Source organism: Cnephaeus nilssonii, assembly GCF_951640355.1.
Source record: "Cnephaeus nilssonii genome assembly, chromosome: 22".
NCBI classification, from domain to species: Eukaryota; Metazoa; Chordata; class Mammalia; order Chiroptera; family Vespertilionidae; genus Cnephaeus; species Cnephaeus nilssonii.
The window spans coordinates 9,286,025-9,308,758 of record NC_137093.1 but is presented as its reverse complement, the minus strand read 5'-3'; the positions used below and the strand labels follow the sequence as shown (position 1 = coordinate 9,308,758).

The 22,734-nt window shown below is 52.0% G+C and overlaps 2 protein-coding genes across 2 annotated transcripts; one reads left to right on the top strand and one right to left on the bottom strand.

The window, feature by feature from the left end:
* Nucleotides 1-753: 753 nt before the first annotated feature.
* Nucleotides 754-6,865, top strand: RITA1 (RBPJ interacting and tubulin associated 1). The gene is given in 4 exon segments (XM_079763119.1): nt 754-790; nt 793-1,078; nt 3,980-5,489; nt 6,731-6,865. Coding segments are annotated over 3 exon segments (807 nt in total). The 5' UTR covers nt 754-774; the 3' UTR covers nt 4,485-5,489; nt 6,731-6,865.
* Nucleotides 6,221-22,521, bottom strand: DRC10 (dynein regulatory complex subunit 10). The gene is made up of 5 exons (XM_079763121.1): nt 22,449-22,521; nt 12,648-13,453; nt 10,185-10,418; nt 8,282-8,353; nt 6,221-6,949 (listed from the first exon to the last, which is right to left on the bottom strand). The coding sequence occupies exons 2-5, from the start codon at nt 13,374-13,376 to the stop codon at nt 6,653-6,655; spliced, it is 1,332 nt and encodes a 443-aa protein (XP_079619247.1). The 5' UTR covers nt 13,377-13,453; nt 22,449-22,521; the 3' UTR covers nt 6,221-6,652.
* Between the last annotated feature and the right edge of the window lie 213 nt (nt 22,522-22,734).

Here is a 22,734-nt window from a genome sequence, read left to right as displayed (position 1 = left end):
CAGCAATAAAGATAAATTAAAAAAATAAAAGAATGCAGGATCCTTGGACATCAACCCGGACATTGATTTGGAGATGGGGCGTTTGGGCAGTTGGGGGGCGTGACCCCCCTATAATAGAATGGTTAAGCGCACAAGCTCTGGACTCCTGCCAGGTTCACATTTTGCTTCCTCTGTTTTAGCTTTATAGGTGTGACCGGCACATGTGACGTCACCGTTTGAAGCCTCAGTTTTGTCACCTGTAGACATAAAGCTGCTTCACAGGACTGATGAGAGGATTCAGTGAGACGGTGCTTCTAAAGCTGTTTGCAGGAGGTAGGCGTGAGAGTGAAACTGGCTATTTCCTGCCCCATAAATATCTATTCAGGATTCAGAGACCTGCCCTGCCTTCCCCCTCCCACCATAATTTGTTTTGTGGTTGGTGCCAAAATGGACGCTTTATCCCTCTAGCATTCTGTAAATATTTACCCAGTACACACTAGGAATGCATGTTCATTAAAATTTTGCCTGCAGCACCCCTCTCCCCATCTTTGTGACAACTAAAAAAAAAAAGGCCAACAAATTTCCGAAATGTCCCCCCGAGGTTGGCAGTTCCCCTTTGAGGAGGACTGCTTGACCCTTTTGCCCTTGCGATGGGGACTTTAGAGACTGCCAGTCGTTCTCCGATGGCACTGCCGATGGCAGAGGGATGGCACCCTGACCCCCTCTCACAGGGAGCTCTGGAGGCATGGCCCGGTGGGCAGCGCGTGCCTGCTGTCACCTGGGACCACGGGCAGCATGAAGACCCCTGTGCAGCGGCCGTCAGAGGGATGCAGACCCTCCACCGTCAGCACCGCTGCCGCCGGGGCGGCTATCAGGTCAAGGCCAGGGCATCGTACGTGGATGAGACTCTGTTCGGCAGCCCTGCAGGCACCCGGCCCACACCGCCAGACTTCGACCCGCCCTGGGTGGAGAAGGCCGACAGAACCAAGGGGGTGGGCAGAGAGGCTCCACGGGCTTCGAGGGCCAGTGGGAGCTGTGAGACCGCCTCCTCCAGGGGCAGTACCCCGACCCTCACACCAAGGAAGAAGAACAAATACAGGTAACAGCACGGGGAGATGCACTCCTGCACTCGGTATTGCCACCTAGGTTCCTCTTAGAGCCCTGCTGTTCACATGCTGTGTGACCTTGGGCAAGCCCCTTGCCCTCTCTGAGCTATAATTTTCTCCTGTAGAAAGTGGGATTTAGTGGTTTTACTGAGAGGATTAAATGAGATGAGGTGTGTACTGTGCTGGGCACAGTAACCTGACACTTAAGGAAGCTCTTGATAAATAGTAGTGAGGCTGGCCTCTGAGGCCCAGAGAGGTCAGGATTGGCCCAAGATTACAGAGCAGTTTGCTTAAGATTATTGGTGTCGTTGATCCATGAAATGACATAGATTTGCTGGTTTCAGATTTCATTTTGAAAAGGGTTCTTGCTGCATTTTCATAAACAAGTTAGAAAACCAGGAGCTGATGCTAATGGTTATAAAGTAATCAGATTAGAATTAGATTATTGGGATTATTTCAGACTAGAGGCCCGGTGCACGAAATTTGTGCACTGGGGGAGGGGGTCCCCCTCAGCCTGGCCTGTGCCCTCTCACAGTCCAGGAGCCCTCGGGGAGCAGGCCTAAGCAGTCAGTCAGACATCCCCGAAGGCAGGCCTAAGCTGTTAGTCGGACATCCTTAGTGCTGCTGCGGAGGCGGAAGAGACTCCCACCACTGCTGCTGCGCTCACCAGCCATGAGCCCGGCTTCTGGCTAAGCGGAGCTCCCCCTGTGGGAGCGCACTGACCACCAGGGGGCAGCTCCTGCATTGAACATCTGCCCCCTGGTGGTCAGTGCGCATCATAGTGACCAGTTGTTCCACCGTTCGGTCGATTTGCATATTAGCCTTTTATTATATAGGATTAATATCATCCGGAAGGAGAAATCTAGTAGTGGACCTCAGGGTTCCTTCTTGTGTATTTATCAGTGGTTTGGACAAAGACACAGAAGACTGGTGTTTTGATTATGGCTGCCATAGACTGGGGGGCTTACCAACAGAAATTTATTGAAGTCCAAGGTCAAGTTGCCAGTAGGGTTGATTTCTCCTTGGCTTGCAAATGGCCACCTTGTCACTGTGTCCTCATATGACCTTTTCTCTGCATTTGTATACTCCTGGTGTCTCTTCTTAAAGGGACACCATTCCTATTGGGTTAGGTCCCCACCCTCATGACCTCATTTAACCTTAATTACCTCTTTAAAATTCAACATGAATTTTGGGAGGTTACAATTCATTCCATAACAACTAGTTAATCATATTTAGGATCCATGCTGAACCAGGAGGGACATACTTTAGTCAAGAAAAGGAAATGGTGTCTATTTAAGGAGATAAAAATTCAACGAGATAAAAGGAAGACTTGTTATTGTGTCACGTTGTGGACCACAACCTGACAAGGGTCAGGTTGACATTAGAAGCACTGACACCTACAACATGGCTGAAAATGCTGATGTAAATGTAGGCTGTATTAGCAGAAGTATGGTGTCCATGACAAGGGAGGTTACAGTCAACCCCATGCTCTCCTGGAGGATGGAGGTTTGTGCTGGATGCTGACAAGTAGAGGGTTTCACATGAGAGAGTGTATCAGACAGACGTGTTTCCACCAGATATGGTTTGAGAAGTTAAACCAAGTAGCAAAAGGTTGACTTTTCAATTTGGAAATTTGAACACTTTTAGTCCTGGTCTAAAACCATGGACCTCACAGTTGTGGGATTAATTTAAAAAATAATAATAATTGTAGAATGAATCTAATGAAAGATGAGAGGTCTAGAAAGCATATATATGTCTGATTTACTGGTCGAGAACTTGGTCCTTGAGCCAGGCTGGTTTTAAATCTTGTCTCTTCCCTCCTTCTTGCTATGGGGCTTTACCCTCTCTATACCTCAGTTTTCTTGTCTGTAAAATGGTATTATCAACCTCTCCCTCCTGTGGATGTTGTGAGAAGTAATGAGATAATGTATGTGACATGCTGAGTCCAGGGCCTGTAAAGCCCTAGCTTGTTTGGCTCAGTGGATAGACCCTGCAGACCTAAAGGTCCCGGGTTCAATTCAGGTCAAGGGCATGTACCATGGTTGCAGGCTCCTCCCCGGCCTGGGCCCTCGAGGCATGTGCAGGAGGCAACCAATCTGTGTGTTTCTCTCACATCGATCTTTCTCTCTGTCTTTCCCTCTCTCTTCAATGGAAAAAATGTCCTCTGGTGAGGATTAACAAAAAAAACTAACCACAACAAAAACCCATCAGTAAATACTCAAACATTCAAATCGGAATGGCCAAGGGACTACAAAGGATTTAGCTGATGAGGCTACTGGGAAAAAGGAAAAGTGAAGGTTATAAAGACTAACATTATATTAATTAGGGCTCTTAGTTGTGAGAGAAAACTTATCACAACTGGCTCCAGCAGAAAAAGGGAATTTGGGCCTTATATAACCGGGGCTCAAACTATCATTGGGATTCTGTCTTCATCTTAGTGCAGCTTTCCCTCACACGTTACAGGTGAGAGGCCACCAGCTGCTTTGCCCTTATATCCACCAGCTTTTCAAGGTCAAGAGGCAGAAAAACATCTTTCCTAGTAGTTTCAGCAAAGTTCCTAAGGCAGACTCTGATTGGACAGAATGGATCAGATGGCCATTCCTAAGCCAATCAGTGTGGTCAGAGGAGTAAAATATGCAAATTGACCAGGCCTGGGGCACATGCCAAGGAATAGGGGGACTGGATGCTAGGTAGGGGCGAAATAGCAGAGATGGAGGTAGTGGTACATGAAGGGGCTGTGGCCTCACTGGGTGCCAGGCTGGGAGACAGGGACTTCTGGGATCTACTGGCAACCCTCTCTACTGCTGCAGGTGCCTGGTGGGGGTGGAGTGGGGTGGGTGGGTGTTAAGGTTGTAGGGTTTGTTCGCTCACTTCATTTCTCTTCCCTTTGCCAGACTGATCAGCCACACTCCTTCTTACTGTGATGAGTCACTATTTGGCTCCCGACCTGTGGGCACCTGCTGGGAGGCCCCGTGGATGGTGAAGGGGGTTACTTCAAAACTCCACACGCTCTTCTGGACACCCCCAGCCACCCCGAGGGGCCACCCGCCCCACCCCAGGGAGACCCCAGAGCACACCATTCACCCATCCGCTCCCACGAAGACAGAGCCCAGGGAGGGGTCCGAAGCTGAGAAGGTGTCCAAGGGTGGATTAGACTCTCCACGCTCTCTGAGGCGGGAGCGTGCCCATTCCCTCACCCACCTGAGTGTCCCCAGCACTGGCCGCCCCCCCACCGGTGGCCCCCACACGAGTGGGCCTCGGGATCCCAGGCCTTCCCCATCGGGGGTGACCTTCCGGAGCCCGCTGGTGACTCCCAGGGCTCGGTCAGTCAGCGCGTCAGTGCCAGCGACGTCCCAGCGAGGGGGTGCCACCCCGAGACCAAAGCCCCCTTGGAAGTGAGTTTCCCGGTCCTTTCATCAGGTTTGCCCTTGGGGTCACCGCAAGGGGAGGAGTTTCAGAGGATGACACAGGTGGGGGGCTTCTGGGGAGACCCCCAGGCGTCGGCGAGGCACTCACGGTGGCAGGCACGGCGAGGGTGGTCAGGGACGCCCTCTGTCCTGACAACCTCTGGTTCCCTGCTGCCCCCACAACGTGGACTTGAAGGCCACCCCTTGAGACGCCCGTTCTGGTCCCGTCGCAGCCACATGCTGTATCAGTGCCAACCCAGGGATGCCCCCCATCACTCCCACACGTTGTCTTGCCGCCAAGTATGAATAAATGGTGTGGTCGCCAATCTGGAGGGTTCTTCCCCCCGCCCCCCAAACCTCCCTTCAAGCCAAACTTCCTGCTCAGGATGAGTTTCCAGCCGAGTCTGGAGGCCTCAGAGTTTTCCCTGGCACGGTGTCTGGGTGATATGTGGGTGGACTTTTTATTTTAATGATCATGTATTTATTTTCACGTATTAAATATGTCAGTAGCTCACCAAAGCCGTGACTTTTACTAGTTATTTTTCCCTTAGGGGAAAAGCTGATGTTAGGCCCGAGTTGGGTTAAATAACGATTAATGATACAGCGAGGAAGCAGCAGAAATCGTGACAGTGGCGAGTGGGGGCCTGAAGTTCCGGAACCCAGGCCTCAAGCAACGCTGGGGCCTCCTCCCGTCAGTTTCAGCTACTGCCACTAACTAGGGGCTCGGCTGGTTCTTCCTGAGATCAGAATGTGGGCTAGAGTTTCATACATTTCCCACCTTTTCAAAAAAACAAAACAGTGACTAGGACTTGACCAAGCCGAGCGGTCCGAGGCGAGAACGTCACATGCATCTGGAGAGCTCTCAGGGTCGAGGCCTGAGGGATCGGACGTGCCTTCCCTGCTCCGAGGCTTGTAGCTGCACCACCTGGGTGGGCCCCTTACAGGCAGCAGCGGGGCCTTTGCTCAGACGGAGTCGCACCAGGATCCCAGCATCCGGGTGAGTTTGGGTGGGCCTGGGCTTTGGGCCTTGCCTTGACCCCGTTTTCCCCTGATGCACCTTTAGGAAGCACAGGGATCCCAGAACCAGCCGGGAGCCCCAGCATTGGTTCTGTGCTGCCTCTTGGGGAAGGGAAGGGCAGAAACATCTGGGTAGCAGTCCTAGAGGGACCCCCAGTGGCCAGGGCCAGGGATGCACGTGGAGACACCTGCTCGGGGCAGGCGGGGCACGAGGGAAGCAAGTCAGCAGCTCTCTTGGCATTTTAAACATGTGGGATGTTTAAACTTCCTAGAACTTTCAAGAAGAATTAGTTCCCTCCCCCATTTAAATAGACATGAGCCAGAAATACCTCTCTTCCCTCCGACTAGACTAAAAGAGAGGCAACAGCCTGAGTGTGACGATAAGGGGCAACTGACCAGGCCACGGCGTCTGGGGAGACTGGGCGCGGTGGGGACTGGGGCAGCCTGCAGTCTCCGCCCTCTAGGGGGTGCTGCAGCTCAGCCCTGGAAGAGCCCAGGGTATCTGGTGAGATTTTTCCAGAAGAGGCAGGAAGCTGGATTTCTGTGTGAGGGCCCCCGATTTTTTTCTAAATACCAGCAGTGAATTTTAAAAAGATACATTGTTCAACTGCCTGGGCACCAAATAAAGCCCATGGCGGCTGCTGGGCTATGATCTTGGGACTCCTGAGCTTTCACAGCGCTGATGCGGGAGAGGCTGTGGGCAAATGGGCAATCCCAGAGCGGGGCTGAGGGCAGGGAAGCCGGTGCTGCTGGGGCTCTGCCTCCCCCCACCCTCCGTGGGCAGTCCTGGCGGGGGACGTGTCCATCGTGACCTTGGCAGCTTCTGGTCTGGGCCCAAGGGGGCTGCAGCCCGGGCTCTGGCCTCCCACGGAGGCTAAAGGGAGGAATGGTTAGTGCTGACACCCTGCGCGCCCCCCTCATGGGGACGGCATTTGCAGGCATGGACACGCCCAGCCAACCACCCTGCGTAAAAGGAGGTTTATTCATAGGAAATGGTTTAAAATGGCTTTTAATTTTGAAAAGGGTATGAAAGCCATGATGGCCGGGCTTCCTGGTCCCCGGGGCTTCCTGGTCCCAGCGGCTCCCTGGCCGGCTCTCTGGGAGGGGGCCGCGCTGGGGATCAGAGCAGGGCTGGGGAGGCGCTCATTTCCTGCCCTTGCCCTTGCCCTTCTCGCTCTTGGCTTTGCCCTTGCCCCGTTTCTTCCTCTTGGACCTGAGCAGGGAGCGGACCAGGTAGCCCTTCCACACGGCCTGGATGAGCGTGGCCGCCCTCACCATGCGCATCATCTCCTGCTCGGCCTCCATCCGCTTCTTGGAGTTGATCTCCCGCTCCTCCCGGATCTGGGCGAACTCCTCCACCAGCACCTCGTACCTCTGCTGCAGCTCCTCCAGCTGGATCTTCTCCTCCTTGTGGATGATGTCCAGCTCCTCGTACTCGTCCTGCGGAGGGGCGGTGGGCTCACCTGGCATCGGGCCTGCCTGCACCCCACCCTTCCCGCAGGGGCTTCGGGGCCAGCAAGGCCGCCTGCCCGAGGCTTTCTGCCTCCGAGGCCCGGAAGAGTGTGTGAGAGGGGATGAGGTCCATCCTAGTGCGAGGTGGGACCCCACTGAAATTGTCCCGGGACCCGGGAAAGATCACGGCTTGTGGTTGGCCACACTGAGTCCAAATCCCAGCTCAGCCACACGGTTCAAGCCTTCGTTTGTCAGAAACAGGGTGACAGTTGCAAACACAGGAGGGGGTGGGTGGGAGCCGTTTCCAGGATTAAGTGACACAGGACGGACACAATTACTGGATGCGGTGCCAGGTACGCGTGGGGACGTAAAAAATGCAAGCTGCTGCCACTGAAGCCGTCCGTTTCACAAAGAGCATGAGTGGGGCTTCCTCAGGGGACTCAATCCCACAGTTCTTCCTTATGTCTAACTCCAGCCTCTCCTGCTGTAGCTCACACCCACCTCCCTCCCTTCCACTCACGTTTGCCAGCCTCCCCAGGGTCCCCTCCCCGGAGCACTTGTGGTCAGGCAGCCAGGCCCCGACGTGCCCTTCCCTGAACAGCACACTCCAGTGCCACCAGGCTTCCTGGCCCCACAGCCAGGGCCGTGGGCCACCGAGGTTACCACAGAGCTGGTGGGGGCTTGAGGGCACCCCATATTGTAGGCTACGGTTCCCTGAGCACTTCCTGCAGGCCAGACCCCGTGCGGGACACAAACACTGGCGACAGTGGTGCCTCACTGACCGCAGCCTGCCCGGCCTGGGGATGACGACCCTGCTGATCACGCAGAAATGGGCCCAGAAAGGCCACGCCCCTTGCTTAGGGCCCACGGCTGGTGAGTGACTAGCGGAGAACGTCCAAGTGGCCACGGCCTTTCTCACTGCCGGGTCCCGGCACCTGGCACCTGGCACCTGGCACCTGGCACCTGGCAGGCAGGAGCTTTCTGCGTGGCAGAGGGACGTGGCCGAGGCAAGCCCACGCCTGAGTCCACTGGGGATGAGCCCTGGCTTGGGTGCCGGCAGGAGCAGAGAGTACGGGATGTGGACACTAGAGGGAGCCAGGGTCACTGGGCTGGTGTAGAAGCTCACAGCTCCTGGATCCTTCCCTTCCCACCTCTCCCCTCACTGCCCCAGGCTACACAAACCCTGGAGCCTACCGAAGGAGCAGGGAGGCCCAGAACTTGGCCAAGACCGCAGGCCATCCTGGGGCCTCTCCTCCCATCCCCCACTCCTAGAGGATTGTGGGAAATACACTTGAGAGAGACCTGTGCAGTAACAAATACCTGCTTTTCGCTCATCTCCGTATCGTATTTCTGGATCCAGTTCTCGATTTCCGTCTCCACTTTATATTTTTTCTAAAAAAAAAAACACAAAAAAACAAATCCAGTTAGTCATTGACTGACAGGCTAGTATGTACAATGAACAATGCCAAGCACGCTCCGCACCAGCCGGCCCTGTGGTGGGTGCCTTACATGCCTCGCCTATGAATCCACACAAGGTGGGTCCTCCATTTCACAGATGAGGAAACTGAGGGTCAGCCGTGCTCACTCACTTGCCCAAGGACATAGAGCTGGTGAGTGCTAGAGCTCCGTTTGAAGCCAGCAGTCTGGCTCCAGAACATTCTAAGCAGAGGGAGCAGCTGATGCAAAGGCCATGGGATGGGAACAAGCTTGTGGTGTTTCTAGAACAGAGGTCAAGCCTGTGTGGCTGGAATGGAGTGGCCAAGGAGCGTGGTCCCGGGGAGGGCAGAGCGGGAAGCTGCGTGGCAGGGGGAGTGGCCACAGGGGGAGGAGCTTGGGTTCCAGTGTAAGGGGGAGGGGAAGCTATTGGGTGGGTTTAGATGCAGTGGAGGGTCGTGATCTAATTTTGCTTTTAAAAGAGATCAGCTCCCATCCATACAATGGAATGTTATTCAGCCATAAAAAGGAATGAAGTACTGTTACACGTTACATCATGGATGAACCTTGAAAACATAATGCTGAGTGAAAGGAGCCAGACATGAAAGGCCACAGGTTTTATGATTCTTTTTGTCTGAAACGCCCAGAATAGGCAAATCCATAGAGACAGAGAGGAGATGAGTGGTTTTCGGGGGCCGGGGGAGGGGAGGAGTGGGAGGAACTGCGTAATGGGTGTGGGTTTTATTTTGGAGGGATGGAAACGTCTGGAACCAGACCGAGGCAGCGGTTGCACAGCACTGTGAATGTGCTAAATGCCACCGAACGGTTCGCGTTAAAATGGTGAATTCCACCTCAATTTCAAAATAATAACAAACCAGCTCCCTAATCCTACAGAGCAAGAATTCTTAACTGGGCAGCATAGATTGGCCTGTGACCCCCAAGGGTTGCCCGCCAGTGTGGACGTGTGCGCCTCGGTATTTGATGGGGGAGAGGCCAGTGGCTTCCGCCAGGTGCTCAAAAGAGTGGCGACACTAAAATGAAACCGGGAACAAGTATTAGGGTGCCCTTTGTCGGGAGAGGGACTTCGAAACACGCGAGTGCGCAGTGGGCCTGGGTCCTGGCTGAGATGATGGAGAAGGCACAGGGGGCATGGTATGTACTGAGCACCGATTCTGCACCAGCCCTCTGCCTGTCATCTCATTTAATTCCTGTTAAGACTGAGTTGATCACTTTCATTTTTTTAAATTATTATTTTTAATATATTTTATTGATTTTTTACAGAGAGGAAGAGAGAGGGAGAGTTAGAAACATCGATGAGAGAGAAACATCGATCAGCTGCTTCTTGCACACCCCCCACTGGGGATGTACCCGCAACCAAGGTACATGCCCTTGACCGGAATCGAACCTGGGACCCTTGAGTCCGCAGGCTGACGCTCTATCCACTGAGCCAAACCGGTTTCAGCGATCACTTTCATTTTAAAGATGTGAAAACTGAGGCTCGGTTATGGGCCTGAGGCTCACATGCTCCTTTGGTTCCTCTGCACGGTATTGACAGGTGGGTTTCATCATCCCCGAAAGGCTCAGGGGACGAGAGAACCTGCCCAAGGTCACGGAGGAGGCGTGCGGCAGCAGGACGGGCGCCATCTCTGCCCCCAGGCCCGTGTGCTGTACCCTCCTGCCTCCCAGGGGACTCCGGCTCCACCCTGGGCTTCCTGGTGGCTGGGGCAGCCCTGCCCTCCACGCTGGACCCCCTCCACCCTGTCCCCCGCCCAGAGGCTCCCCAGGGCACCTTCCTGAGCGCCTGCTCGGCCTCCCGGTTCTCCATGACCAGGTTGTGGAACTGTGAGCGCAGCTGCAGGATGTCCTGCTGGATCTTGGCCACCCGGGCCTGCGAGGCCCGATAGTCCGCCTTCTGCTGCTTCTCCGCCTCCTGCTTGGTGCGGAGCAGGCTGTTCTCCGAGAACTTGAGCACCTGGTGCAGGTGGTTTTTCAGCTCCTGGATCACAAAGTTCTCCTTCTCCACCTGGGCCCGGAAGAGGAGAGGCCGCGTTAATACCTACGTGACCACGGCTCAGCACAGACGCCAGCCATTGCTGTGTGATCACCTCGCTGAGTCCTGCCCCACCGCCGGTGGGCACAGGGACAGCTTGATGACAGACGAGGAAACTGAGGCTGAAGGGGTCAAGTCGTCTGTCCGGGGTGGTGCAGCTGAGCCGGCATTTGAAGCCAGGTCTGTCTGACCCCGAGCCCGGGTTCTTGGCCACCCCCTCTATTTCCTGGCATGAATGGAGGGCAGGGGAGAGGGGTGGGACAGTGGGACACTCCTGCTGGGGCACAGTGGGGGTGCCCAGTTGGCAGAGTCACAGCGTGACGCAGGAAGGTGTGATCAACACGCCCCAGAGGACTGCCACCTGCTCTCCCTGAGGGCCTGGCTTGTCCCCTGCCCTCAGTTGGTTCAAAAACAGGGACAGCCTGGCCTTTTGGCTCAGTGGAGAGAGCGTTGGCCTGTGGACTGAAGGGTCCCGGGTTTGATTCCGGCCAAGGGAACATGCCCGGGTTGTGGGCTGGATCCCCAGTAGGGGGCGTGCAGAAGGCAGCCGATCAATGATTCTCTCTCATCCTTGATGTTTCTATCTCTCCCTCTCCCTTCCTCTCTGAAATCAATAATATATTTTTTTTAAAAATAGGGATGGGGTGGAGGACTGGGCTGTTTTATATATAAACTCGAAAGGCTGATCCCAAGCCTTACCAATAACATAGTCGGTTAACACATATTTTTTCTGTCATATGTGTTACGTACCGTATTCTTACAAGAGAGTAAGCTAGACAGGAGACAATGTGGTTTAGAAAATCCTAAAGAAGAGAAAACCCACGCATAAGTGGGCCTGTGGAGCTTAAAGCTGTGTTGTTCATGGGCCAACTGTATTAACATGGGACCTATGATTATTATTAGGTCCAGATCGTTTCCTTCCTTTTTTAAAAAAATCTTTATTGTTGAAAGTATTACATATGTCCTCTTTTTGCCCCATTGACCCCTTCTACTCGCCCCTGCCCCAGGCCTTCACCACCCTATTGTCTGTGTCCATGGGTTATGCATATATGCCTACAAGTTCTTCAGTTGATCTCTTCCCAACCACTCACCCACCCATTTTCCTTCCTAAACATTTTTTTAGTGCTTCCACCCCTCCCACCTGCCCCTTGCCCTGAGGACAAAGACCACATCCCTTGATTAGGCCTCAAACCCCAACCCCAAGTGATCCGCCCCCTGCCCCTCTCTCCAGGCCCATCTTTGCCCCTTCCCTTCGGCTCACTGGCAGTTTTGGGTTCCTAGGTACACACACTCCCCCCTCTCCTCCCACCTGGGACAGGGGTCTGCAAACAAAGGCCCACAGGCCAAATTGGGCTGCCTGCCTGTATTTGTAAATAAAGTTTTATTGGAACATAGACCATTCATTTATGGATTGCTTATGGCTGCTTTTACACTAGGGATTCAGTTGAGTTCAGCAGTTGCAACGGAGACTGGCCCTCCAAACACAGAGTGTTTACTGCGCAGCCCTTTGTAGAAAGTTTGCCTGCCCCTGGCCAGGAAGGTCGTCCCTACCTCACCTGTCTGCCTCACTCCCTCTCGTTCTTCGGGTCTTGGTTTCACCATCCTGGACCCTTTGGGTGTGAGTTCAGCTCTCCTATAACCCTCTCTTACAGCACCTTATACTTACCCTTCATTGTATGTCTCACAACTGTAATTAGCCTGGCTGGCGTGCCTCAGTGGTTGAGCGTCGACCTATGAACCAGGAGGTCAGGGTTCTATTCCCAGTCAAGGGCACAATCCCGGCTGCGGGCTCGGTCCCCATTAAGGGGTATGCAGGAGGCAGCCGATCAACGATTCTCTCTCATCGTTGATGTTTCTATCCCTCTCTCTCTCCCTCTCCCTTCCTCTCTGAAATCAATAAAATATATATATATATTTTAAAACCTGTAATTAAATCAGCTCTTTAAGTCCTATCTTCCTTACTGTGAACTCCATGAGGCTGGGACCATGTGGGCTTATTTATAAGACCTGGCACCTCATAAGTACTCAAAACCATATTCATGGAATAAATGAATGAAAGCATCTACTTAAATCCCTGTGGGGGGCGGGGGCGCAGAGGGGCGGAGGGGCGGGGGGGGGGGGGGGGGGGAGAACCCAACTGCCAGAAGGTTTGGGCTCCCCGTGGGGCTCCTTCCAGAACTTGCCCCGCACGGTAAGCGATACCTCCGCAGCCCTGTTCTTCATTCTCTCGGCCAGTTCGTTCTCCAGTGCATCGATGACCTCCTGGTTCCTCATGTCCCGCTTGGTGATGTCCTGGATGAACTGGGTCTTGTCTCTGGCTTCCATGGGGCTGGTGAGCAGCTTCTCAAACAGGAAGCCACGGAGCTCCACCAGGCTGTCGATGAAGCCCTGGGCTCCCGGGCCCCTGTCCTGCGCCTGCACCCGCAGGAGCTGGGCCACCTGCGGGTTGCTGAGCAGGAGTCTCAGGATGTTCTTGGTGGAGTCTTTGATCTGCCCCATGACTGGCAGGAGGTTGGATTTCTGCAGCTCGATGGAGAGGAGGAGGTCTCGGAACCAGGCTTCCTCCTCGAACTCCTCCTCGGCCTGCAGCTGCATCTCCTCCTCCTGCAGGTAGTTGACCTTGTCCATGAGGACCTGGCACAGGTCCTCGTGCTCCCGCACTGCCCTGGTGAGGTCCTCGCCCAGCAGGCCCTCCAGGTCCTCTATGTTGGCTGCCACGGAGGACAGCAGCGTCACCAACTCCACCTTTTGGATGGTCTCATCCAGCACGGACATGATCCTCTTGGTCTCGATGGTGGTGAGCTTGGTCTTCAAGGGGGCGAAGGGTTTTGGTGCGGAAGTTGCCTTTTTGGGCGACTCTGCTATCCCCCTCATTTTGTTGATGTCGGGGCCCTGGTAGAGGGCGCCCACGGCCAGGATGTCTAACGCCATGTCACGAGCAGCCTTCTTGGTCTTTGTGGGCCCTGGGAGACTTCGACAGACTAGACAGGTCTCCTGCCTCTATTTTCCTGAAAAAGGAAGGGGCACGCAGTTAGGAGAGCTGTGCAGACGTCAACCATAAACTTGGCTTTGAGGGTTCACTGTAGGCGCTCTGCAGCTTGTCCACAGAGGCCCTCACTGACAGCAGTTGGTAGCTTTGTGACAGCGTCAGGGCCACAGGGGTAGGAGGGCCAAGTGTGGAGGTGGGTCTTGGGCACAAGTGTCAGGCAGGGACCAACCAAAGATGTGGACATCATTCTAAGTATTTAAGTACAGAAAACTGGTAACACAGGTGATGGAGGAGTTGAGAGGCCAACCAGGGCAAGGTGAAGTCCCCCCTTGCCAGCCCCCCAGCGGCAATGGTTAAATCGTTCGTGGCAGGAAGCCACCCCGGGAGGAGGTGGGGAGCTTCGGGATCAGGGTCAGCCGGGGGAAGCCGGAACCCCAGCCATTTCCTATCCGGGAGAGGCTGCAGTTCCAGAGGGCCTGTGGCCACTGCCACAAACAGCCCAAAGCAAAGAGGGAGAAGTACTTGGGCTTCTCCCTTCATCCCGCCCTCCAGTCTAACAGCAGTGCCTCCCATTGGTCAAACCCAGTGAGGAACAGCTGACAAGGGAGCCTGGGCAATGCAGCCTGCTGGGGGAGGGTGGGGGAGGGGAGGACAGCCCAAGACACAGAGCAGAACAGGGACAGAGCAAACAGGACTAGGACCGGCACAGCCCACCTTGCGCTGGGTTTTTAAATCAGGGTGGGACGGACAATGACTTTGAAATGCATTGTGTAAAAAACGGCTTTGCTACATGCAACGCTGTACCCTGGATTGAATTCTGAAAGGGAAACAAGGACGTTAGTAAGAAAACTGGTGAACTCCCAATCAAGTGGATAGTCTGGTCAATAGCATTGCATCAGTGTTAGTGTCTTAGTTTGGACAAATGTAACACGCTTATGTAAGATGTGAACAGTAGGGGGAGCCAATGGAGGGCATACGGAAATTCTGTATTATCTTTGCAAGTTTTCTGGAAAGCTTCAGCTGTTACAGAATAAAACGCCTATTTATAAGACCGCTTCAGAAAAATCTACGGGGGCAACCAGAAATCAATAACTTACATTGCTACATGGCATGATGACTAAGAGCTCTCTCTGCAGCCACCCCGCTTGGGTTCAGATCCTTGCTGGCGGACCTTGGGCTTTTATCTAATTCCCCTAAGCCCCGGCTTCATCGGCCATAAGACAGGGATCTTCAGCTTCTGTGGGATGTTTCTGGCACGGGGCCTGGACATTGTGAGTGCTCAATAAATAATAACTAATATTATTAGCCCAGGGAAACCGAAATCCCAAGTCCAGGACCTCGATGATTTCCCAGTTAGAGTCTCAGCCCCGTTGGAGATCCGGAAGTCTCTGATGAACCTGGGCTCCCAGCATGAAGCATCTAAGACAGACGGCCCCCCTCCTAGCCCCCCACCACGTGCCCATCCCTCACCCTGCTCCTTCTTTATCCCTTGTCCTGATGATCAGCCATCCTAGTTGCTCAAGTCAGAAACCTGAGTGCCACCCCACACTCTTCCTCCCCCACACATCCGATCTGCCCCCCACTTCTATCAGTGATCTCTCCTCGACAGCTCCCTCTCCACACCTCCCTTTCAGCAGCCTCTCTGCCACCAGGGGGCCTTATAATCTCTCGCTTAGGTGATGAAAGAGCTGCGCAGCTGGTCGGCTTACATCTGCTGCTGCCCCCTGCAATAAAGATCATCCCTGTAGAGATCTAGTCTGGTCTTTACTGAGCCCCTGGGGATATGAAGGCGATGCCAGGCGTGGTTCCTGTCCTGCCAGAGTTTATAACCTGGTTGGGGAGATGAAACATGCATGCATGCAGGTCAACAACTAGAGGAGGAAGAGAATAAAGCTGCAGTCACAGAATAGGATGAGATTACGGCCAGCCTTCAACACCAGACTGGGGACTTGATCTGGCAGGACAGTGGGATCCATTTTGATTGCAGGAAACATGACAGGATAAAATCAGATTTTTTGAGAGAGATCTGTTGTGTGGATGATTTACAGGGAAAGGACTGGGGGCCGGCTGATATATTGAGATACTATAAACCTTCCACCTCAGGGCCTTTGCACATGCTGTTTCTTTTTTCCTGCAACGCACCCCTCTCTCTTTCTTGCCAAGTTAATTCCTTGTTCTCAGTTCAAGTGTCACTTCTTCAGCGAAGCCTCTCCCGGGCTTCTAGCCTTGGCCGAATTCTCATTTCAGGTTATCACAGTGCCGAGCCCCCGGTGGCAGGCGCCGCCCCCATCCCAACTTGCTAGCCTATACCGTGCAGGCCGGAAACCCTGCGCTCCTTCTCAGCCTCCCTCACAGCGGGGGGTGGCTGCAGACACAGTTCAAGCCCATGACAAGCAGAAGAAGGAACCAACAGGACTTGAGGAGTGAAAGACAGCTTCGGGTTTGGGTGACGGGGAGAGAATTTCGGGGCCCTGGAGCCACTGGGGAAACGGAGAGGCCGTTTAAACGCCTCGAGTTCCAGCTGCCATAACCGGAGCAGACAGTGGACAGGATGTCCTGGCCTTCCTGTGGTCCGTTTCCTCTTTGTCAGGCGACAGACCCCAGTTTCCCTTTCAGGACTCGGATCCTCTCTCCCGCTGTGTGCAGTCCTGGTGGGGCTGCTGATCAGAGAGCCCTGCTTGCTTCCTCCTGGGGATTCCGAGGGCCACGTGGGTGGGAGATGGTGGCGGCTGATGCCTGCCAGTGGTGGGTTCTGAGGACCCTGCCACCAAGATCCCCAGAACCCCCTCAGCTGCCGTCCTTTCGGACCCCGGTTCTTCAGCTTTTCCGTCACCGTTCACCGTTCGTTCAGCCGGGGCCAGTTTCTGTTGCTTGCGACCAAAGAACCCTAGCTGGCAACACAGTCTAGGCCACTGACAACACAAGTAGGAGCGGGCTCCAGAGATATAAAGGCAAAGGAGGAGGAAGAGTAAACAGAGAGAAGGGGTGGGAATCAGAGAAATGCCGGAAGTGACGAAAACCAGGATCAAGGTAGCCAGTTCAGGTGCTGAGGCTGCTCTGTCCTGGGCCGGGCCAGAGGGATCCCAGAAGCCTCCGGGAGCTGAGGACTGAGCGGAGGAGAAAGGCATCTCTTCCATCCCCACCCACTTCCTGCTTTTCCTTCCATCTCCGGAGTTCCTTTAAGGCTGTTTCCTGAGGATAACGTTCTAAGGACAGCCAGGGACCATCCTCTCCGAGGATGGAGGCTCTGTGGCCCACGGCCACAGGATGAATGGGACCAAAGCGGTTAATGAACGCACTTCTCCCTCCTCCTGCCTCCCCCTTTCCTCCTCCCCCCCAAACCTCGCAGGCATAAATCAAAACGCCCGAATTCTTCGGGGATGGCGGCTGGAAATGCAACGTTACATGAAATGTTTCCAATTTGCTTTCAGCCAAATTACCTCTTTTGCTTTAAAGGGCAAACTTGTTTTCTTTGATTATGATGACGCCCATCAGTTCTTGACAGCTCATTTGGGTGAACAAGAAAAAGCCCGTGGAACTAGGATGGGGGGGGGGGGGGGGAGAGCGCGTCTGACTGTGATGACAAAAATCACTGGAGAATCTCTTTTCCTTGAATTCTAATATGACCATTCCGTGTCCTTTTTTTAATGCCACCAACCTTCATATTGAAATAATTTCCAACTTCAGCCTCTCCTTTGAAAATTCCTGCCCTGAGAGTTGAAGCAAGATTGCTAATGGGTGGGGAACTTTAATTGGATCTTCCTTTTATTTGTCATTAATTCTGCTGATGAACTTTATAAATGGAAATATATCTTTATCATGCAAATTATACCTCGGCTTCATTCAAGGGGGCTGGTTAGATATTTTATTACTCTCACTCTCAGAGCGTTTTGAAAGGAAAAAAAAGGTTTTGAGGTAAATTATATATATTTTTTCCCTCAGGAGGAAAAGGGGAAGAAAATTTAACCTTACAACTACCCCACAAATTTAACACTGGTGCGTGGACAAGTCAGAGGGTGTTAAAAACAAACAAACTGGGAGCTCAGTGGTTGAGCATCAACCTATGAACCAGGAGGTCACGGTTCGATTCCCAGTCAGGGCACATGCCTAGGTTGCGGGCTCGATCCCCAGTGTGGGGCGTGCAAGAGGCAGCCAATCAATGATTCTCTCTCATCATTGATATTTCTATCTCTCTCCTCCCTTCTTCTCTGAAATCAATACAAATACAATTTAAAAAAAGCAAAGAAAACTGGAGTATATGTGTGTGGGGGACAGATGGGGGAATCTCATTTTAAGGAATACCAGAGAACATACTATGTGTCAAACACTACTCTAAATTCTTTATTTTTTATTTTTTATTCCTCACCTGAGGATATTTTTTCCATTGAAATTTCGAGAGAGTGAAAGTGAGGAAGGATGCGGGCGGGGCGGGGGGAGACATATAGACTGATTGCCCCTTTATTCGCCCTGATGGGGCTCAGGATCGAACCTGCAACCCAGGAATATGCCCTTGACCAGGAATTGAACCAGAGACCCTTAAGTCCATGGTCCAACGCTCTAACCACTAAGCAAACCAGCCAGGGCTATTCTAAATCTTTACATGAATTAACTCCTTTATTCTTCATAACAACCTGATGAGGTTGGAGCTTTTATTACCTCCATTTATAGATGAGAAAAGGGAGGCAGAGAGGGGTTAGAAGTGTTCCTTAGTTTACAGCTAGTAGTGATAGAGCTGGGATGTCAGCCCAGGCAGCCTGTCTCAGGAGCCTGCGCCCCATAACCACTATTCCGTCCGGTCTCCCAATTTTAAGATTGACTTCTAGGGTGGACACAGTAGAATGAGTCTTTGCTGGTCCAGTTTCAATGAATCCTGTCAAGCAGAGACTTAGGGAACAGAAGCGTTTAAGATAAGATTTAGGCCCTAGTTGGTTTGACTCAGTGGACAGAGAGTCGGCCTGTGGACTGAAGGGTCCCAGGTTCGATTCTGGTCAAGGGTACATGCCTGGGCTGCAGGCTCAATCCCCAGTAGGGGGCATGCAGGAGGTAGCCAATTAATGATTCTCTCTCATCATTGATGTTTCTCTCTCTCCCTCTCCCTTCTTCTCTGAAATCAATAAAAATATATTTTTTTAAAAAAGATAAGATTTAGTTCCTATAGCAGTCAATCTACTGAACAACCACAAATATGAATATTCATAGTTTTGTTTTACATAAGTAAGTGTAGACACACACACACACACACACACACACACACACACACAACCTGATCTTTCTAAGCCACAACCTGTTCCTGCTGGTGTCAGCTTCTCATGGGTACACCCAGGATTAGACACAGTTTGCAACAATAGAGCTGTCATTCCATCCCTTTCTCTTTAAGGAAGCTCATCAGAAGGCAATCGAGTGACTAAATTATTGAAGCTTTGAATCATCTCTCATTGATTTTTATAATGTGAGTCAATCATTTGTATACTTTGGAACTTATCCTCAACTAATTACTAAGACACGCCTTATAACTGATCACAAGACAGGGCTCACAGGGCAGCATGAATGTCCCACCTCATGGGTCAGGTAACAGGCCCTCGTTAGTTCTAGTGCAGTGTTGCCCAAATCTCTCTCCATAGCAGGCCACCTTTGGGATGTCTGCCGAATCTACAGACCACGTTGTACTATCAGCAACTTAATTTTTTAAAGTATACTTTCGTTCTTAAGTACTTTTCATTAAAAAGGAAACTTGATATCTCCTCTGCAACTGGAAAATCTGTATCACTTTCCTTAAGGAGAAGATAATAATGTCTACATCCTGATATTCACTCTAGCAGGATACTATTATGGACAGAACAATGAGTCTAGACCAGATCTCTTGTCAAAAAGCAAGGCTAGCACCGGCCAGTGTTGGTTGAGCATCGTCTCATGCACTGAAAGGTCACTGGTTCAATTTCTGGTCAGGGCACATACCTAGGTTTTGCAGGTTCAATACCTGGTCGGGGCATGGACAGGAGGCAACTGATCAATGTTTCTCTCTCACATCAATGTCCCCCCCCCCCTCTCTCAAATCAATAAAAACAGCCCGGTCAGAGGAGAACAGAGATCCATGAAACTAGTCACCATTCTCCAGTTTCCTCCTCCTTACAAATTAATTCATCGTGATTTTTAATCCCTCTTTTGATAAAAGTGTAGTTTTAGGAGTGTTTATTTCCAGTTATATCCAACTGTGGATAGGAACATTTTGGGTGTTGCAGACAGAAGAAATAATTTCCTAGTAAGGAGTTTAGAACCCTTCTAAAATAAACTTAAAAAAATATTTAAATTATAACCTTATAAAATGCAAAACACTGGCTTTTCCTGGCTGACAGATTATGTTGAAGAAGTGTCTTTTTTAAACCAAGGGTTGTGGCCCGTTAATGAGTGAAATCAATTCACTAGTTAAAAATAAATGAAAGATGCCCGAGCTGGTTTGGCTCAGTGGATAGAGTGTCAACCTGTGGACTAAAGGGTCCCAGGTTCGATTCCGGTCAAGGGCACATGCCTAGGTTGCTGGCTCACTCCCCAGTGGGGAGGGTGTAGGAGGCAGCCAATCAATGATTCTCTCTCATCATTGATGTTTCTATCTCTTCCTTCCTCTCTGAAATCAATAAAGAAATATATATAAATATATATTTTTTAAAAAATCAGTAAATGAAAGACAATAGAAAATATTAGAGTGCACTATATGGAGTAAATACTCATTTGTAATTAAACATATCTGCTGGGTCAAGAAAGAGAATGTATTTCTTTGGTTTGTGGTTAAAAAGAAAAACCTGTGTTGGAAAGCCCTCGTGTTAAAAGCATTGGATTGGCTGTTAGGATACAACCTGCTGCTATTATTTGAGAGCAGCATCCCTGACCTCCACCTACTCCCTGCCAGTAGCACCATCTCCCACGACCAGTTTCTGACCAATAGGAGGCAGTGTCTGCAGATATTGCCGAATGTCCCTGCAGGGCGGAGTGTGGCGTGGGGCTGCTCCTGGTTGAGAACCACTGGTCTAGACCACAGAGGCCTTGCTCTGCCATAAACTCCTGGCCTCCCATCACAGGTCTAGTGCTCCATCCAGGTTCAAAGGAAGTCTGTGCCAGCTCTGTCTGATAAGCTGACACCTGTGTCGTCCTGAGCCCCATCAGGGCCCTGGCCGGTTTGGCTCAGTGGATCGAGTGTTGGCCTGCAGACAAAAGGGTCCCAGGTTCCATTCTGGTCCAGGGCACGTGCCAAGGTTGCAGGCTCGATCCCCAGCCCTGGTTGGGGCTTGTGTGGGAGCCAACCAATCGATGCGTCTCTCTCTGTCTCTCCCTCTCCCTTCCACTCTCTCTAGAAAGTCAATGGAAAAATATTCTCGGGTGAGGATTAACAACAACAACAACAACAAAATTAAAAAATAAAATTAATAAAATAAAGCCAGCATCAGTTACAGAATCTAGATAAGAGTCACAAACTGGTATTAGGAGACCTGGGTGCAAAACTCGCCCCTGTCAGAGGCTCTGGGAATAAGTCTGGGCGAGTCAGAGTCCCTTATCTCTCTGGCTCCTGGGGATACACCTGTCCCAGCCACATCAAAGGGCGCTGGTGGAGGGGGGTGGTGTGGCACATGGGAAAGCCCTTTGGAGAGTTAAAAGCCCTCTTCAAAGGGAAGTGTTATAATAAGTTCAGGCATGAGTCAGGTGCTACATGGGCCTCATTGCCCCAAGGTCTCCTCTCCTGGGGAAAAAGGAAAGTGTGGGGGCACCTAACAATGGAGCGGACAGGGAAGACTAGCCCCTTTCATCCCGTCTTCTACTGCAAGTGAACACGCCAAGCTAAAACTCTGGCATTTATGTCGGGCCACCGATGCCTGGGACCCGTTCCGGACGGACACCTGGCCCAGGCCAGGGCAGGGCTCTGTCTGGGATGCCCTGGGCAGCCATCCAGCTCGGGGGTGGGGAGACTGATGCTATGGCCCCGCAGCCTCTGTTACAGCTGCTTTCTTTCCATCAAAAGGCTTTCTGAGTGGTGTGTGACGTCTGGGAAAGTTCCATGAAGGGAGGAATGAAGTTTCCTTTATGGATCGCTCCACCCCAGCCCCCAGGAGCAGGCACTCAGCAAATACTGGCTGAATGTATGAATATTTAAGGTGTGGAAAGAGAGAACTCTGTTGGAATTCTTTTAAGCAGGAAGAGTCAAGGACGGATTGTTTTAAGGGGAAAAATGCTACTTTTCACTGAGTCCTTACTATGTTCCTCAGCTCCATGCCAAGTTCTTCATTGTCTTACCTCATTTAATCCTCAATGCAAACCCTGTGTCTTAATTATGTAAATGAGGGACTGTGGGGGAAGTCATTGCACATTTTAAGGGCAGGGATGGTAATTAAGTTTTTTTTTTAATTTTTATTTATTGAGTTTAGATAGAGAAAGGAGGGGAAAAAGAGACATCAATTTGTTGTTCCACTTATGTATGCATTCATTGCTTGCTTCGTGTATGGGCCTTGACTGGGGATTGAACCTGCAACCTTGGTGTATGGGGAGGATGCTCTAACCAACTGAGCAACGGGGTCAGGGCAGGGAATTACGTTTTCAAGTTAGCACAAAAGGCAAAAATTGGCATAATCAAAATGACCTAATATCAACACTCATTCCATTGAGATGCCTTGCATTGCACGCTTACCCTGGAAGATAGGGCCCTTAGGTAGAATGATAGGGGACTTATAAACTACCCTCTCACCCCCAGCACCTGTGTTTGACTTGAAATTAGTTCACTACGATGTGGCTCCACGTTTAAGAGATGAGAAAACAGGACCATGGAGACGATAAGCGGAGGGACAGAGTACAGGCAGGGTCACGGAAGATGTCTGGTGGTCCTTGTAGACAAGGGCTGGAGAGCAGGGACCTGGGGCGGGGATGGGATCGCGATGAGGGTTACTGATCCCTCGGAGAGCCAAAGGATAGCAGGCTAGCCGCCTTTCCGCATTTCCCTCTCATTCCCAGCCCTTCCCCACCTGGTCACTCACCTGCTCGGAGGGCTCCAGGTTTTTCTACCTAACGTTACCTCCGGAGGTACCTGCGTTGCTAGGTTACCCGCCAATCTCAGAAGGCGGGACTCGGAGCCTGATTGACTTTCCTTTTCACCATGCAATTCCGCTCAGTTCCGCCCACCTCTGGGCCTGACCAATCAGAGGCGCCGTCTCTCTGACCCTCCACCAATCGAAAGACACGGACTGCCTCTGAGTTGGGCTGAACGAGTTAGGCAGAGAGGATGAGAGGGGGGAAAGGGGCGGAGCTTCTCAATCCCGCCCC

Coding starts and splice junctions, on each gene's coding strand:
- DRC10 (XM_079763121.1), bottom strand. CDS start 13,376: ATGGCGTTAGACATCCTGGCCGTGGGCGCCCTCTACCAGGGCCCCGAC. Junction 8,354..10,184: donor CCGAGCAGGCGCTCAGGAAG/GTGCCCTGGGGA, acceptor TTTTTTTTTTAG/AAAAAATATAAAGTGGAGAC. Junction 6,950..8,281: donor CGGAGATGAGCGAAAAGCAG/GTATTTGTTACT, acceptor GCCCCTCCGCAG/GACGAGTACGAGGAGCTGGA.